This window comes from Podarcis cretensis (assembly GCF_951804945.1).
Source record: "Podarcis cretensis genome assembly, chromosome: 17".
Classification (NCBI taxonomy): domain Eukaryota; kingdom Metazoa; phylum Chordata; class Lepidosauria; order Squamata; family Lacertidae; genus Podarcis; species Podarcis cretensis.
In genome coordinates this window covers 8,272,327-8,289,526 of record NC_137187.1, presented here as the reverse complement: position 1 = coordinate 8,289,526, position 17,200 = coordinate 8,272,327, and the positions used below count along the sequence as shown (strand labels likewise).

The 17,200-nt window shown below is 45.1% G+C and overlaps 2 protein-coding genes across 5 annotated transcripts in view; both read right to left on the bottom strand.

The window, feature by feature from the left end:
• Positions 1–4,811, bottom strand: part of GTF2E2 (general transcription factor IIE subunit 2) — a 29,863-nt gene extending 25,052 nt beyond the window's left edge. The window contains exons 1-2 of one of the 4 annotated variants that reach the window (XM_079959756.1): positions 4,606–4,811; positions 842–1,008 (exon numbers count right to left, since the gene is read on the bottom strand). In XM_079959756.1, the coding sequence (XP_079815882.1) occupies positions 842–1,004 (163 nt within the window). In that variant the 5' untranslated portion in view covers positions 1,005–1,008; positions 4,606–4,811. Of the gene's footprint in view, positions 1–841; positions 1,009–3,171; positions 3,280–3,979; positions 4,093–4,494; positions 4,542–4,605 lie in introns of those variants that run through there. The other 3 variants (XM_079959757.1, XM_079959759.1, XM_079959758.1) reach the window with 3 other exon arrangements.
• Positions 4,812–5,803: 992 nt separating this feature from the next.
• Positions 5,804–17,200, bottom strand: part of WRN (WRN RecQ like helicase) — a 66,841-nt gene continuing 55,444 nt past the window's right edge. Inside the window, exons 30-34 of the mRNA XM_079959140.1 lie at positions 16,648–16,779; positions 13,502–13,664; positions 11,759–11,982; positions 8,297–8,437; positions 5,804–6,580 (exon numbers count right to left, since the gene is read on the bottom strand). Coding sequence (XP_079815266.1) covers positions 6,461–6,580; positions 8,297–8,437; positions 11,759–11,982; positions 13,502–13,664; positions 16,648–16,779 — 780 coding nt within the window. The 3' untranslated portion in view covers positions 5,804–6,460. The remainder of the gene's footprint in view (positions 6,581–8,296; positions 8,438–11,758; positions 11,983–13,501; positions 13,665–16,647; positions 16,780–17,200) is intronic.

Sequence of the window (17,200 nt, the reverse complement as noted above, 5' to 3'; positions counted from 1 at the left end):
ATCATGAGAGATAGAACCACTTTAGCAACACAGCTCTGCTGTATGAAAGTTCAGATAATATTACTTCTCTCTTGAAGGAGCACCACAAACCAAGAAAAACAGTCCCTTGGTTCAATTTCTGTTATGTCATTATTATTAGTAGTATTTTTTGACAAAAGGGGTATAGTCCAACTTCTCCATCCCCAAGTTATTAACTGACCTAAATTGTTCCTGACCCCCCCACACCACAGAACTACTATTAGAAGAAACATACAAGGTGCCCTGGTTTGCACATTATCTATTTGTTTGTTTGTTTGTTTGCTTATTTATTAATTAATTAAATTTATATCCTGTTCTTTCTTCCAAAGAAGCCCAGAGCAGCAAAAAACAAGTGGTAAAACATCTTAAAAACATTAAGCCACAATTAAACTATGGTTTAATGTAAAAGAACAGTGAGCTTGTGAATGCTACTAAAACGGCAGGCATTTCACTCCTCCCCTACTCCTGTCAGGAAACAAACCATAGTCTGGCTTGTCCAAACCTAGGGCTTATGGTTTGTTTTTCTCCATGAACTGAGAAACCAATGGAGGCCAAAGTTTATTCCTGGCTTGTCACTTGTGGTTTGCTTGGAGAGAAATCAGCCACAAACCTGGGTGTGGCAGTGCGACAGCAGTAGTGAGGCATAAAACATGCAAGATTTCAGTAGCATATACCAGCACACTGCACATTCACATTTATTTTAGCTGTGATTTATTGTGACACGTTAATCAAATTGTTATGTATACATAAAGCTCAATGACCTGGAAGGATAGGACATAAGAAGAAGAGTTTCTGTTTAAACTCCAAAGCAGAACCCACGAACCTGCATTCTGTTTTGAGCTTGATGATCCACCCTGCTCTACCTTTGTCTTCTTCTTCTTAGAAGATGAGGAATCAGAAGAGGGTGCTGGACGTTTTTCTACAGCTGGAGTACAGAGTGCTCGTTTTTTGAAAAGTTCTCGTTCTCTTAGCAAGCTTGGATCCATAATTCTGTCAAAAAAAGTGAAATACTAGTGAAAATGTGTTGTATTTATACAGAGCTTTACATCATACATAATAGTGGCGTTCAGACATTGTCAGCCGCTAACATGGGAAGAGTTGTCTTCGCCATGGGTTGAACAAGATCTAGCTAGTCAGTCCCACTCTATTTCCCTCAGAGGACATCAGTGGGAACTGTAGCCTAGTAGGGTTAGGGTTAGCTGAAGGGCAACACCATGGAAGACTAAGAATGAGGGCAGAAAATGAATAATCATAGTACCACGGGATTGCCACATTATTTCTGTTCCTAATACCACACTTGAATTTGATTTTTATTGTTGGAATATTTTGTATGCCACTTTGAAAGTTTCTATGAGTTATAAAGCAGGATAGAAGTACTGTAAATAAAGAAAACTAAATTATAGTTTAACACTACAGGAAAGCGTCTTGGTGAACTTCCAGCCTGTGTGTTCACTTCTCCCTCTAAAAGCATTAGCTCCTATTTTCAACTAATCTTGGTTACTTATTATGTGTGAACACAGATAAATTGTGGTTGTGTTAAGCATGTTTTAGGAGCCAAGCTTCATGATCCTGGCTCAGTCTCCTAAACCATATGAAACCCTAACAATAGTTCTTGGTTCAGATATAGCATGTAATCACAATTACTTGAAAATGGAACCAAATCTTATGTTTTCCTCACGAACCACAGGAAGGTGAATGCTCAGCTCAAAGCAGCTGCTCAAAGCACTATTTCACTACTTCGTGGCTTAAATCCATGCCATAAAGCTCATAAGCATTATCTTCAAACAGCAGATGTAAGGCTGAAGAAAGCATCTTGCCCAAGACCATCTAGTAGGTTTTCAGCAGAGGCAGTATGTGAATTGTGGATTTCCTGTATCACATATTTAGCCATTATAATACACTAACTTTCCTGGTCACGAGGGTTCCACAGTTTTAGGTAACTGGCAAGTGTGTGCTTATAAGCACAAAACTTTTTACTGACTATGTCTTGCTCAGCCCTGAAGGATCACTAGGAGCCTTCCAAGACTGCTCCAAGGCAACATCCTGTTTTTATTCTATGTTCAAAAGGGAAATGGGCAGCTGAAGAATTGTACGTCAGCTTTCCCCTCATCCCAAGATAAAATAAAATATTCAGAGCAGCATCTCTGGCAGGAGTCCACAGTTACACTTGGGAAATACAGAGGACTTCACCAGAAAGTTAAGGTGAGCAAGTGAAACACGCTGGAATATTTACATAGGCAGCAGTTGCCTCCGAAACTGAGGTAAAGGACTTGCAGACCATTATTCTCTCAGCCTGAGACCTCTTGCAATGTGAGGCAATAGCACCGCCTACGTTACAGGGGTAAAGGTAAAGGTAAAGGTACCCCTGCCCGTACGGGCCAGTCTTGACAGACTCTGGGGTTGTGCGCCCATCTCACTTAAGAGGCCAGGGGCCAGCGCTGTCCGGAGACACTTCCGGGTCACGTGGCCAGCGTGACATCGCTGCTCTGGCGAGCCAGAGCCGCACACGGAAACGCCGTTTACCTTCCCGCTGGTAAGCGGTCCCTATTTATCTACTTGCACCCGGAGGTGCTTTCGAACTGCTAGGTTGGCAGGCGCTGGGATCGAGCAGCGGGAGCGCACCCCGCCGCAGGGATTCGAACCGCCGACCTTTCGATCGGCAAGCCCTAGGCGCTGAGGCTTTAACCCACAGCGCCACCTGCGTCCCACGTTACAGGGGTATTAAGCATTAAAGGTAAAGGTAAAGGTACCCCTGCCCGTACGGGCCAGTCTTGACAGACTCTGGGGTTGTGCGCCCATCTCACTCAAGAGGCCGGGGGCCAGCGCTGTCCGGAGACACTTCCGGGTCACGTGGCCAGCGTGACATCACTGCTCTGGCGAGCCAGAGCCGCACACGGAAACGCCGTTTACCTTCCCGCTGGAAGCGGTCCCTATTTATCTACTTGCACCCGGGGGTGCTTTCGAACTGCTAGGTTGGCAGGCGCTGGGACCGAGCAACGGGAGCGCACCCTGCCGCAGGGATTCGAACCGCTGACCTTTCGATCGGCAAGCCCTAGGTGCTGAGGCTTTTACCCACAGCGCCACCTGCGTCCCATTAAGCATTACCCAGGTCCTATTTCTGCGAAGAGTTTTGAAAACACATGGGGAACACACCTACTCTATGGAGTGCCTACGGAACTGTTGGCGGTATTTATCTGTGAGGAACCCTGGAAATCGTCAGGGAGCCCTTGTGCGCGACCACAGAACAAGGTTTCTGAGGGTTCCCCGAGGGTTCAAGCCAATGCAATTCTGGGCTGCATCAATAGGAGTGTTGCATCTAGATCAAGGGAAGTAATAGTGCCACTGTATTCTGCTCTGGTCAGACCTCACCTGGAGTACTGTGTCCAGTTCTGGGCACCACAGTTCAAGAAGGACACTGACAAACTGGAACGTGTCCGGAGGAGGGCAACCAAAATGGTCAAAGGCCTGGAAACGATGTCTTATGAGGAACGGCTAAGGGAGCTGGGCATGTTTAGCCTGGAGAAGAGGAGGTTAAGGGGTGATATGATAGCCATGTTCAAATATATAAAAGGATGTCACATAGAGGAGGGAGAAAGGTTGTTTTCTGCTGCTCCAGAGAAGCGGACACGGACCAATGGCTCCAAACTACAAGAAAGAAGATTCCACCTAAATATTAGGAAGAACTTCCTGACAGTAAGAGCTGTTTGACAGTGGAATTTGCTGCCTAGGAGTGTGGTGGAGTCTCCTTCTTTGGAGGTCTTTAAGCAGAGGCTTGACAACCATATGTCAGGAGTGCTCTGATGGTGTTTCCTGCTTGGCAGGGGGTTGGACTCGGTGGCCCTTGGGGTCTCTTCCAACTCTAGGATTCTATGAAGGGAACGACAGTCCTGTGGGGCGGATGACGGTGCCTCTGAAGCGAATGGCGACCGCGAGAGAAATTTCCCTCAAAAGCAGGGACCACTTTTCCTCAGCTTCCGCACGGCAACCGTATGTCGGGTTCGACTACCCAGGCTTCCCCCAAAGGGACTCCAAAGAGGACATGGCAGTTTGAAGAAGGCGCTCCGAGCTCCCTCAGTTAAGAGGTCAGCCCCCCCCCCCTGCGCGCGACCCTCCTCACAACCGCCCCTCAATTCAAAAGCACAGTGTTGTTGTTGTCGTTGCTTCAACTGTTGTGAGGAGGGTCGCGCGCAGGGCGGCTTGACCTCTTAACTGAGGGAGCTCGGAGCGCCTTCTTCAAACTGCCAGTTCCTCAGCGGAGTCCCTTTGAGGGAAACCTGGATAGACGAACCCGACATACGGTTGCCGTGCGGAAGCTGAGGAAAAAGTGCACCCCCGCCCCGCTTTTGAGGGAAATTTCTCTCGCCTCACGCTTCCCCATGCCCGGAATATTCCCGCTTCCACAAGGGGGTTGGAGGGAAAAGGGGGATGCCCTGCTGACTCCGCCCGGGGAGGTGGGCTGCCGGGCTGCCCCCTCACCTTCTCCCGAGCCCGCCCCCCCCCCCACGAGGCAAACCAGAGTCGCAGCCGCCAATCCCATCCCGGGGTGCCGCTGAGCGCGAGCGCGCCCCCGCGCGCCAAACCACTCACCTCGCGCACGAGACTACCCCAACGGCGGGAAGTGGGGTGGGCGGGAGACGGGTAGAGTGTTTGTGTGGGGGGGGCGGGGCGGGTTTGGGAAACCAACTTGAGCCCTGCGGCTCGTGCTGCTTCCCTATTGGCTCAGCTTCCTAGCGCGCAGGTCTTCCGCCGACATTTCCCATCCTGCTCGCTAGGCGCGACGTGACGTCACCGCAGCGATGCGGGTTTTTTAAAAAAAATATGAACCCGGAAGTACATCCCTACGTTGCTGCGGCAACGGGGAGGATTGTTTGAAAGGCGCATGCGCGGAGCAAAAGGGTTCCTCTAACCCCCCGCCCACTCCTATTACTGGGTGATAAAGTAGAGAAAGCATATTGGTTGGCATGCAAGGTGGGGGGTGGGATTAAGGCGGGTCTTGGGGGGGGGGGTGAGACTTAATTTTTGCAGAGGTCTTAAAAGTACGTTTTGGGGGCGTGAGGAATTCAAATCTGCTATCATTTTTTGTGTTTGGAGAACGTCTGGCTTGGGAAGGCTACGTTTGATGAAGCACATAAACTGGAAAAAGAGCTTTTGGTGGCTCCTAAATTTTGGAACTTCCTCCCCAAAGAAAGACCCCTTTATTGCTTGGAGACCCTTTTATTGTCACTTAGGTCTCAGACGAAAAGAAATTCTGTTTTTGTGGGCTCTTAAGATTTAAATACTTCAAATACATTAAGTATCCATGAATTCTGGTGAATAATGAGATAAAAAGTCAAATTTGGTGTGTGTGTGTGTGTGTGTGTGTGTGTGCATAGAGAAAGGGGGGGTGGATTTTGGTACTTAATGAGTAAGGGTTAAATTATTTTAGGTGGCAATTCATTAGAAAAATACCTATACAGTGGTACCTCAGGTTAAGTACTTAATTCGTTCCGGAGGTCCGTACTTAACCTGAAACTGTTTCTTAACCAAAAGCACCACTTTAGCTAATGGGGCCTCCTGCTGCTGCCGCGCCTCCAGAGCCAGATTTCTGTTCTTATCCTGAAGCAAAGTTCTTAACCTGAAGCACTATTTCTAGGTTAGCGGAGTCTGTAACCTGAAGCGTATGTAACCTGAAGCATCTGTAACCCGAGGTACCACTGTAATTCTTCAGCATGGATTTTAAAAATAATTTTTAAACTTCTGTCTATTTCTCACCATCAGCCTTCATAACTGGACAAAACAGAATAACTTTTAATACAAAACAAGATTTATTTATAAGAAAGTGCCAAAAATAGTGGCAATTATAGAAAATAATATATTAAAAATTTAACAATATTCATAATGGTAAAGTAATCTGACAACCACTTAATTATGCACCACAATATCCTGCTGTTAGGTTACATTTTTTGCCTTCCTTAAAGAAATGGTCACCAAAGTAAAAAACGTGGGATTGCCCATTTTATGCAGCAATAATCCTACTGATATTACTAACAGGGCAGCTGGAGAAGACGGGCTTCAACTGTTCTTCGAAGTGTACTCTGTGTTCTTTCCCCCAAAGTTACTGAAACTCTTTCGCATGCCAATATTCAGTGGTACAAAGAGATGCAAGCCTTGCAACGCTGTATAATCTGATTTAATCCACTGCTGTTTTCTTCACCTCAAGGTTTAGAACCTGGTAAGCCCGGCATATGAACCAACTCAAGAATTGGAGCTAATTTTAAGCCCATCCAGTCATAGGTTTGTGTGGTAAAAAATGAACAGAGTTTGTCCTCTCAGTGTTCTGTATTTTGAAAAAGAGATGTTCATAAATGCCTCACTGAGTCAGATTGAATGAAGAAAAGTGAATGAAGTATAAAATTTTGATCCAGTTTTTATATCTAAACATAGTTTTATGATATCTCCATGTTCAACCAAAGAGCCCTTTGCTTCCTCCAGCCTTAGATTTCTTGGGAGTTTTACGAGGAACAGTTTCTCCTGAAGTCCCAATCCATCCTGGTAACTTCCTCTTTGAAGGCTGAGACAATGTCTAGAAAAGAGAAAAAGAAATCAAACACATCTCCCCCCATTATTGCATACCGCTATTTACACATACTGTCAACTGCCTGTGTTCCTACCAGCCTGCCTGCTAAAGTGGATATAAAGATATGTTGCCTCACACTTCTATCAAGTTCCTTGGAGTGTCCCACAACTTTTGGTTTTGCACTTTAACCTCTGTTACCTTGACAGGCAGCCCTTCATTAGGGGCTGCTGACATTTCAATCTCCTATCTTACTTTCCAGTTCCCAAAACATGTCAAAGAGCTTCAAGGACAGATGCTGGATTAACATCCCAGTGCTAAATCAAAATATTCTGGCTGGCCATGTCATTTGTGCCTCTCTGAGGTCAGATAAGGAGATGGAATGCAGCCTATGCGGGTCACAAAATACAGGCACACAAAAATCATGCCTAATGCTTTCTATCTAAAACGGGTCGGCAAAGTTTTTGTGGCTTGGGCCGGTTCACGGTCCTGCAGACGCCACGGTTGGCCGGAGTGCGCGCGCGCACACACACATGCACGCATGTGCAAACGCTCCTTCCGGCGCAGAGGAGGCGTGCGCAGCTTCCCATTGGCTGCAGGAGCTTCCTGCAACCAATGGGAAGCCAGCCAGTGTCGTGGAAGGTGATCCTCACTCTGCTCTGTGCCAGTTTAGCGTGGCGCATATGAGCCAACCAATCGGGCGGCGGGGATCCATGGGCCGGTTAAACGACCCCCAAGGGCTGCTTGTGGCCCATGGGCCTTAGGTTGCCGACCCCTGATCTAAAAGGTTAAATGCAAATAATTTTGGGACAGTTAGAACAAAATCTATATATTTAATATCTAATTTTCAATTAAATATCACAATTTTTACATCACTACTTTCTCCAGAAACCTAATCAAATCTATGCATGATTAAGGGCTGCCTCTCCCCATATGCGTTGACCAGGGCCCTGCAATCAACATCTGAGGCCCTTCTTTGCGTGCGTCCTCTGTGAGAGGTCTGGAGGGTGGCAACACAAGAATAGGCCTTTTCTGCAATGGCTCCATATTTGTGGAATGCTCTCCCCAGGGAGGCTTGCCTGGCGCCTTCATTACATATCTTTAGGCACCAGGCGAAAACATTTCTCTTCAACCAGGTGTTCAGCTGATAAACATTCTATGGCTTTTTAAATGTGTTTGTGGGAGAGGGATTATTGGTTTGTTTTTTCTGTATTGGCATTTTGTATTTTTCTGTTGAGAACTGCCCTGGGATCTTTGGGTGAAAGGTGATATACAAATATAATTAATTAATAAAGATGAAGATGATTTCAGCTATGGTTTGGGATTTGCACTTGTTTGGGTTCCTCACTTCCACCTTTGTGTGAGAGGGAATGGTGGAATTCTGAGCTCCTGAGGGCAGGGGAAAGCCAGGAATTTGGCTAAAAGAGAATTTGGGAAATACTGCCTTCCTAGATTTCTGTAGGCTATACCCACAAATCCATTCAACAGGGTGGGGGACAAGATGCTAAGCTACAGGGGCTACACAGGGAAGGAGGAGAGATGAAAAGCAATTCCTTGTGCGGTTTTAATAAACCAGGTCTCTACAGGACACTGAGATTGCTGCTACTCTCTTGGTTCTGTAATTTATTTAAAGGTGTTCCCTCACCTGGGTAAGAACATGTGGTGCAGAAGTAAATTCTTACCACAATAGTTACAAATGTAAATATGATATATTGACCACATTACCTGTGACTGGGAATCAGTAAAGAGATCTTCTTCCTCAGCATTGAGTGATGTCTGATTCCATGAGGCCAGTTTGATAGCACTCTGATGGCTCTGGACATTTGGTTTAGCGCCAAGAATTTGCTCTTCATTATTGCTTTTTGCCTTTGAAAGGAAAAAGAAACCATGACAAACATTCCATTGGCTACTGAACAAGAAGACCGAAATAGAAAATGATTTAACATGAAAATCAGTCAAAGTATAATGTTGTGCACATAACACTTCCTACGGTTCATTTGGTAGTTTGTATGACCAAACACTCATAGTTTACTGAAAGATTGGATATTGCTTTTAAGGAAAAAAAACCTGCATCGCAGGTGCTTCATCTTATCATTAAACAATGAGCCCCATGTACACTGCAATGCTTTCCACTTTCTTCAACTATGCTAAAACAATTAGTTGCCGAAAAGAAAGCCGACAACCAAATCCTGTGGGAAAGCTGTTCTACGCAAGGAAAATATATTCATGGATGGAACACAAGAATCAAAGGGGAAACCAAAAGAGAGAGGAAAGAAAATACAAAAATAAAATTAAATCAACCCGGGGCGGAGGGGGTGTGCGCTGTACCCCAGTTGGATTCCAAAACAGTTAACAGACACATAAAGAATAATAGGATTTTATTACATGGTGTGTTTTTTATGGATACTTAGGTTTCCTGGAATTCTATCCCATACAAAATTATAATGTCAGTGGTGATTACCCAAAATGAAGAATCTGTAAGTTCCTTGAAGAAAAGCAAGAAGTGTATCAATACACTGGTATAATTTAATTGTTGTTAAAATGTACTAGATAAAAAGTGCAAAATAGGGTCTCATCAAAAGGAAGAGGAAATCCTTAAAACTGATCATTCCAGTCCCTTTGCGTCGTAATTTTGACCCAAATTGGTTGCTCAATGCAATGCATTCACCATCTCAACCCTATTTTCACATTTCCAAAGCAACTTCTCTATCCCATCCGGCAGCTCTGCTTTGCACTGATTTTACCACCAACCTCCATGTCCTCCCATCATAGAATCATCAAATAGGGAAGGACTCTGAGAATCATCTAGTCTGGAAAGCAGGAATATGCTGCTGTCCCATACGGGAATTGAACCTGCAACCTTGGTGTTATCAGCACCACGCTCTAACCAACTGAACTATCCAAGCTCATGCAACCCTGGCTTGCATGCATGAACCCTTCTGTCCCACCCCATGGTACAAAGTACCCTTTTCGTCTGGAGTTCTCGCTTGCTCCCACTAGGTGCTGCTGTGGAGCCAGGCTTCTAAAAGAAAACAGTATTATTACATTTTCCTTTCTAAGAACTCAGGTGGCAATTAGTCCCCCCCCCCTCTCTTTACTTCAGACCCTTGTGAAGCAGTGGATACCCTGAATAAGTACAGTAGTACCTCAGTTTAAGAACTTAATTTGTTCTGGAGGTCCGTTCTTAACCTGAAACTGTTAACCTGAGGTACCACTTTAGCTAATGGGGCCTCCCACTGCTACCGCGCCACCACCGCACAATTTCTGTTCTCATCTTGAAGCAAAGTTCTTAACCTGAGGTACTATTTCTGGATTAGCGGAGTCTGTAACCTGAAGCGTCTGTAACCTGAAGCCTCTGTAACCCAAGGTACCACTGTACTTGGAAGTGAGTGATGGGCTTGGGTGAGGGCTAACAAACTGAACCACCAGAGCTGCTGGTGAACAAGTCTGGCAAACCAAGGATGTAGTGTTTCAACTCCTTCCAGAGCAGGTGGTGCTCCCCTTTAAGAACCTGGTAGCGGCAGGGCCACCACACAGCTTGAGGGCATCAGTAGCTCACAATGCCTCGTACTAGCTCAAGCACAGGCAAACTTGGTCCTCCATATTTTTTTCAGACTACAACTCCCATCATCCCTGACCACTGGCCCTGTTAGCTAGGGATGATGGGAGTTGTAGTCCCAAAACATCTGGAGGGCCGAGTTTGCCTATACCTGTACTAGCTTCAGCTCAGGGTGGCCTCTATGCCCCTTCTTGGAGTGAGATGACCTAGCCAGTGACATCAGGGCAGTTGATGACGTCCCAGGCGCACGCCGGGAAGGGGGCACACATGTGCACTGGACGGGGTGGCATGTGTCCCAGGTGTGGGGGTGCCAGCCCAGCCAATGCCACCAGAGTGGCCCCACCCCCACCAGAGCAATGTGCTGAGCTGCCTGCCCACCTGTGCAAGGAGCAGCCTGGCCGGCCAACACAGTCCTTGGCGGGCAGAGGAGCACTGGATCGAACCATCACCTGCGTGGAGGCACCTAGTTCGTGCCCCTTCAAAAACTGGGCGCCCAGCGCCACAGCCCCCCTAACGCCCCCCCATGCTATGCCCCTGGACCTGGCCACAAGTGCTCATCTTCTAGTTACATCCAGACTCTTGCAATGAATGTACATGGGACTGTCTGTATAAAGTGCCCAGAAACTACTTTTCCTCCAACATGCAGGAGCCAGACAACTGGGACTGACTGCTGTGAACATATTATCCAGTAACTAAGGGAGCTTCAAGGAGCTGGTTTGGCTTTCAAAGCTGTACATGGTTTTAAGTTTGGCTTAGCGTGTTGTCCAAACCCAGGCTTGTGTTTAAGCTTTCTCCCTGCTAACTACAAGTTTTTTTGGGGGGAGGTTTTGGTAAGCCATGGTTTGGCTTACCGTGTCCTGCAAAGGCTACTGTGACTGACACAAGCACAGAGTTGTGCCCGACACTGGGGGGTGGGGCCTGACGTAACCCATGCAGTGTGTGTGACAACACATGCATCGCGCATTGCGTGCATGACTGTTGCATTGAGGGAGGCCAACCAGACCTCCTCTCATTGTGACATTCACCCGCAAGGGAATATTGGTCCATGCAGCATCAGGAAATGCCACATGGCCCAGGGTGACTTCCTGCCAGGCTATAAAGATGCCCCGCAGCCAGGGGCAACATCCCACCAGACCATGCAGCATCCCATATTGCTGCAAAAATATGGGGAAACAGAAGTGAAATTAACAGATTTGTCCATTGCTAGGCAATGAAACAACTGCAAGTGCAGTAGGGTGCAAAGGAACAATGGAAATAAATCAAAAGACTACTGACCCAGAGAAGCGGACACGGAGCAATGGTTCCAAACTACAAGAAAAAAGATTCCACCTAAACATTAGGAAGAACTTCCTGACAGTAAGAGCTGTTCGACAGTGGAATTTGCTGCCAAGGAGTGTGGTGGAGTCTCCTTCTTTGGAGGTCTTTAAGCAGAGGCTTGACAACCATATGTCAGGAGTGCTCTGATGGTGTTTCCTGCTTGGCAGGGGGTTGGACTCGATGGCCCTTGTGGTCTCTTCCAACTCTATGTTTCTATGATTCTATGACCCAAAACCACTTTTTCTTTCTTTCTTGCATAATTAGTTTGACAGTGTCATTCTCTCTTTCTTTGTATAACTTTGTTTACAAACCTTTGTTTTAATCCACATAATTTTCTCCCCATCCTTCTGTGAGGATACTGTCATCGTCTGTAGGCATGAAGGTTCTCCAGCTGGTCCTTGCTTTTCTGAATTGTCCTGCTGTCCCAGCTGCCGACTTCTGTACCCTTTCTTCAGCAGTGCAATGGTCATTCTTATAAGATACAGTTCAATATCTGCAGGGACTAGTGTTCTAATGGCTTTCATTTGTGTTACATCTTGGAAAGGGGAAAAACATCCATGCAATAATTATTATTTGGTAAGAGAAAAAAAAACTCACTGTGAAGAACTGCTTTAATTTCCACAAAATCATATTTAGGTTTGCATCCAAAGCCTGTCATACTCAGAAAAGATCTGTTGGATGGGATGCAATGAATGAATCCCATCAGCGGGTTTCAACTATCGAGTCCCATTCCTCCCATGAAAATTAATGGACGTGACTAACTTAGGTCCAATGACAAACCTAGACAGCATCTTAAAAAGCAGAGACATCACCTTGCCAAGAAAGGTCCATACAGTTAAAGCTATGGTTTTCCCAGTAGTGATGTATGGAAGTGAGAGCTGGACCATCAAGAAGGCTGATCGCCGAAGAATTGATGCTTTTGAATTATGGTGCTGGAGGAGACTCTTGAGAGTCCCATGGACTGCAAGAAGATCAAACCTATCCATTCTTAAGGAAATCAGCCCTGAGTGCTCACTGGAAGGACAGATTGTGAAGCTGAGGCTCCAATACTTTGGCCACCTCATGAGAAGAGAAGACTCCCTGGAAAAGACCCTGATGTTGGGAAAGATGGAGGGCACAAGGAGAAGGGGACGAGGGAGGATGAGATGGTTGGACAGTGTTCTCGAAGCTACCAGCATGAGTTTGACCAAACTGCGGGAGGCAGTGGAAGACAGGAGTCCAGGGGGTCACGAAGAGTCAGACACGACTAAACTACTAAACAACAACAACTTAGGTCCACCAATGTCAATGGTAAAATTTAGTTGGATACAACCAAAAGAACCCTCTATATACAGAGCAGGCAAATTACTTTTTTTTTAAGGTCCAGGGAAAGTTGAACTTTGGATAAAACAATATAGAATACAGTGGTGCCTCGCAAGACAAAATTAATTCGTTCCGCGAGTCTCTTCGTCTTGCGGTTTTTTCGTCTTGCGAAGCACCCCTATTAGCGGCTTAGCGGCTATTAGCGGCTTAGAAAAAGGGGGGGGAAGGGAAAAAACTCGCAAGACGTTTTCGTCTTGCGAAGCAAGCCCATAGGGAAATTCGTCTTGCGAAGCGCCTCGAAAAACGGAAAACCCTTTCGTCTAGTGAGTTTTTCATCTTGTGAGGCATTCGTCTTGCGGGGCACCACTGTAATGGGGATTTCCAATCATTTTTGCACATGCCAACCCCAATTCTGTAAAGCCAGAACCTCATAAACGTAGGTTATCTTAATAAGCATTCACAAATTCATCTCAGAAACACCAATGAAAACAAAAGCTATTATCTTCTCTACTTCTCTCTGAATTTGCAAAGTTGTGCAGATGGGACCATTTTCTTTTTTCCAGTTTAAACTCTACGTGTTTTGATAAAACACTGGCAGTTTCATTATGAGGTGCCCTATTCATATCACAATTAATTAGGCTCATCTTTGCCCAGGAATGGGCCATTTTCAAAGGTACTGAAGCTCTCATATTTTGTCCGTATCTCAAGAATATCATTTATTAGAGGCTGCAGTGCTTGGCTGAACTTTTCACCTGAGTTGATGGGAGGGTTCTGGATGACTTCCATGATCATCTGTTGTATCTCAGGAGTGAGACCGGCACGTTGTAAATTGACTGGGTAGCCAGCTTTCAAGGCTTGGGATAGATGGGTGCCAACCACAGTAAGAGACAAAGACCGTTGGTCACTTACACTCCTCTGAGGATACAAGAAAGACAGCAATCAGAAGAGCTACATTAAGTCTGGCCATCAAAACTTTATAGCTGAAAATACATTTCCCCAGAAAGAGAAATAGTTCTTTATCAATAGAAATAGTATTTTGGCAATTTCTGGTTTGCTTCACTATACTTTGCTTGGGAGTAGGAAAGGGAAGATAACTTGACACAGGGCTGCCATCTTAGCACCCTTAAAAGTCTGTTTATAATATCTGGCAACAGAGAAAGTGTACGAGGCTCTTGGGGGCTATAAAACGCAATGACGATTTTAACCACTACTGAATATATCAGGCCAATGACCCACCAAGCCAAACACACCACACCCAGATATATACAGTGGACGCTTGGGTTGCGAACGTGATCTGTGTGGGAGGCACGTTCGCAACCCGCAGCGCCGCGTCTGCACACGCATGGGTTGCGATTTGGCACTTCTGAGCATGTGCAAAGCGTGATTTAGTGCCTTTGCGCATGCACAAGCGCTGAAACCCGGAAGTTACCTGTTCCGGTACTTCCGGGTTCGGCATAGTGCGCAACCCGAAGCGTCTGTAACCCGAGGTATGACTGTATTGTGGTCTCTCCATACAGATATGTTTTGTGCTTGTGTTTTTACAGATTCAGGCAGGATGTGAAAAACCCCAGGTTTGCTTAGCTACCAGTGATGGCTGCAGATTACAAGTTGCTTGCACCTAATAATGCTGGAATATTAAAAAAAAAAAAAAAGGCTGAATGTTGAACTTAATTGTGTAATTCTAGAGCAGTGATGGCCAAACTTGGCCCTCCAGCTGTTTGGGGACTACAATTCCCATCATCCCTGACCAGATGTCCTGTTAGCTAGGGATAATGGGAGTTGTTGTCCCAAAACAACTAGAGGGCCAAGTTTGGCCATCACTGTTCTAGAGGGTAGATGCCTGTTGAAAAATTATTTGGGCTATAAGTGAAACTATACACTAGTAATAGTACTATTGAATATATTTAGATTCAGGTTAAAAAAACAACACTACTTTTCAGTACTGAACATCCTAAGCAGCCGCTTATGCACCAACTATCTACACTTTGACAATTATATTCTTCCCATAAAGAGGACGGCTGTATGTTATGTTTGCTGACTTTCTCCCAGACAGGAGACACCAGGGTGCACCCTGTAATCAATGGTTATTTGATACAAGGCATCAAATTACCTAGTACTAATTGTATTATTGCTCCTTGTTAATTAGTCCTTGGGCATTTTAAATTGGTTGGCTATCTAACAAGAAACACTCCTGGGAGGAGGGAGTTGAGCAGGCAGCAAGCCCCCAGCATCATTGCACAGCAGCACTCTGTGACAAATAAGTGTAACAAAATAAGGTATAGGACTAAGTAGAGGGAAGGTCATGCTCAATGACAATTTTCGGCAGTGGTGAAAAATGCATCCCATATTGATTTATATGCTGTTGGTGGATTATTGTCATTGTCTTGTTGGGCTGTGTATGTGATAAAGGGGAGCCATACTGGGGTAAAGGCGTATTCTTCTGTTTGTCCCCGTGTCAGTTTCAGTTTATTGGTTAATTTTTCTAGTAGGGCTGTTTCCCATACTATTTGGTACCATTGGTCCATGCTTACTCCTGACAGGTCTCTCCAGTGTCTGGTTATGGTGTTTCTGGCTGCTGAAAGTAGGTGGGTTATGAGTTCTTTGTGGTGTAAACGGGCATTGTTGTCTTGGAAGATGCTTAGTAGGGCCAATTCTGGGGTGGTGTCTAATACTTGCTTAGTTATTTTACATATTTCTCATATTCGAAAACAAAGCAGATAAACATTTGGTGTGGCTTTAACAGAATATAGGTTTCAAACCCATTTAAGAAACAGCAGTGAACATTAAACACAACAAGAGTAGCACACTACCAAATGTATTTTGACACCCCTTAGAGACAATTTTAGTTAAGTAGCATAGAAATTGTTGAATAAAATGAGCTTTCGTAGGCCATAATCCACTTTGTAGGCTGCCCCAAACCAGAAAAGCTTATGCCACAATAAACGTGTTAGCCTTTAAGTCTACTTTATTGTTTCTGCTACAACCATTGAACAAGACTTGCCAAACATTAAATGGTGCACTTTGGCCATACAACCTAGGGTTTGTTATGGCTCTGTGCCTTTCTTTAAGTTGAGCAAAGTATTAATTGGTGAAGCTTCACACTTTTAGTGTGATGAAGTGCTTCACTAGTTAATTTCTGCCTGTTAGGAAGTGATGAAAGGCACAGATATTTTGCCCACATAAAAAAAAATGTGGCAATTCTAGGACTATCCTATTATAAGCCTGTTTTTTTAGAAAGTTACATTCCACTGACTTTGGTGGGACAGCCCCTCCCTCCATGTGTGGAAGCCAATTCCCTATATCTAGATCCTATGTAGCTGTGGTACATGTGCACTTATCACAACCATGTTGGTGGGGCAGGTTGCATGGGTCTCCCACATACAGCTGACATGCTATCAAGAAAACAGTTCCAGTTTAAGGGCATGCATATAGAGGCCTTAAACATCCAGATAAGCAGTGCTTAGAATTAAAACCTTGTTGAATCCTAACATTCTGCCAGTCTGTTCCAAATACAGTGGTACCTCAGGTTACATACGCTTCAGGTTACAAACTCCACTAACCCAGAAATAGTACCTCGGGTTAAGAACTTTGCTTCAGGATGAGAACAGAAATCGTGCTCCGGCGGCACGGCAGCAGCGGGAGGCCCCATTAGCTAAAGTGGTGCTTCAGGTTAAGAACAGTTTCAGCTTAAGAACGGACCTCCGGAACGAATTAAGTACGTAACCAGAGGTACCACTGTAAGTGTTCTCCCCAAGCCACAGAGCTCACTTGTGGCTTGCACTATGCATCAGCAGCAGCCGGTCTTACACCTTTCAATTTCACAAAAATTAACCGAAATAGATCATAATCCTCTAGAGCAGAGCAGCTATGAAACACAGCTGGAGGTTCAAGAGCTTACCAACGACATGCTCTTTTCCTGAAACAATGTGTAAGTTGTGCGTTCCGATTCTGTTAGAGTGCTGCATCCACCATCCTTCTGAAGATCTATTTCTGGCTGATCTCTGGATCCAGAACTCTTGAAGACATCAATCTATACAACAATAAGCAAGCTTTTATTATTTAAAAAAATCCTAAAACCTCAAGGAAAGCCACTAACTAAGAAAATGATGTTGATGGCTGAACACTGTCGGAAAAGTTAACTATATTTTTCCAGATTAGACAATGTTTTACAGATAACCCAACGCAGTGACTAGGATTCAAAGAATTTTATGAAGCTATCTTCCATATTACACTCTGGATTGGCTATCTTCACATTTTAAAAATAATAATCACGAAAAGGGTACTTTTAGTGTCACTTTTGAGACTCCTTGAGCTAAGCAGTTCTATAATCCTGCAATGCTGATGGCTACCTATATGCCTCTGCAATGCCTGCATAAACTTGTTCCACATTCTATATTCATCTAGGACAGGACAAAAGGGAGGAAATACACTACTTTGAAAAGCAGAGATTA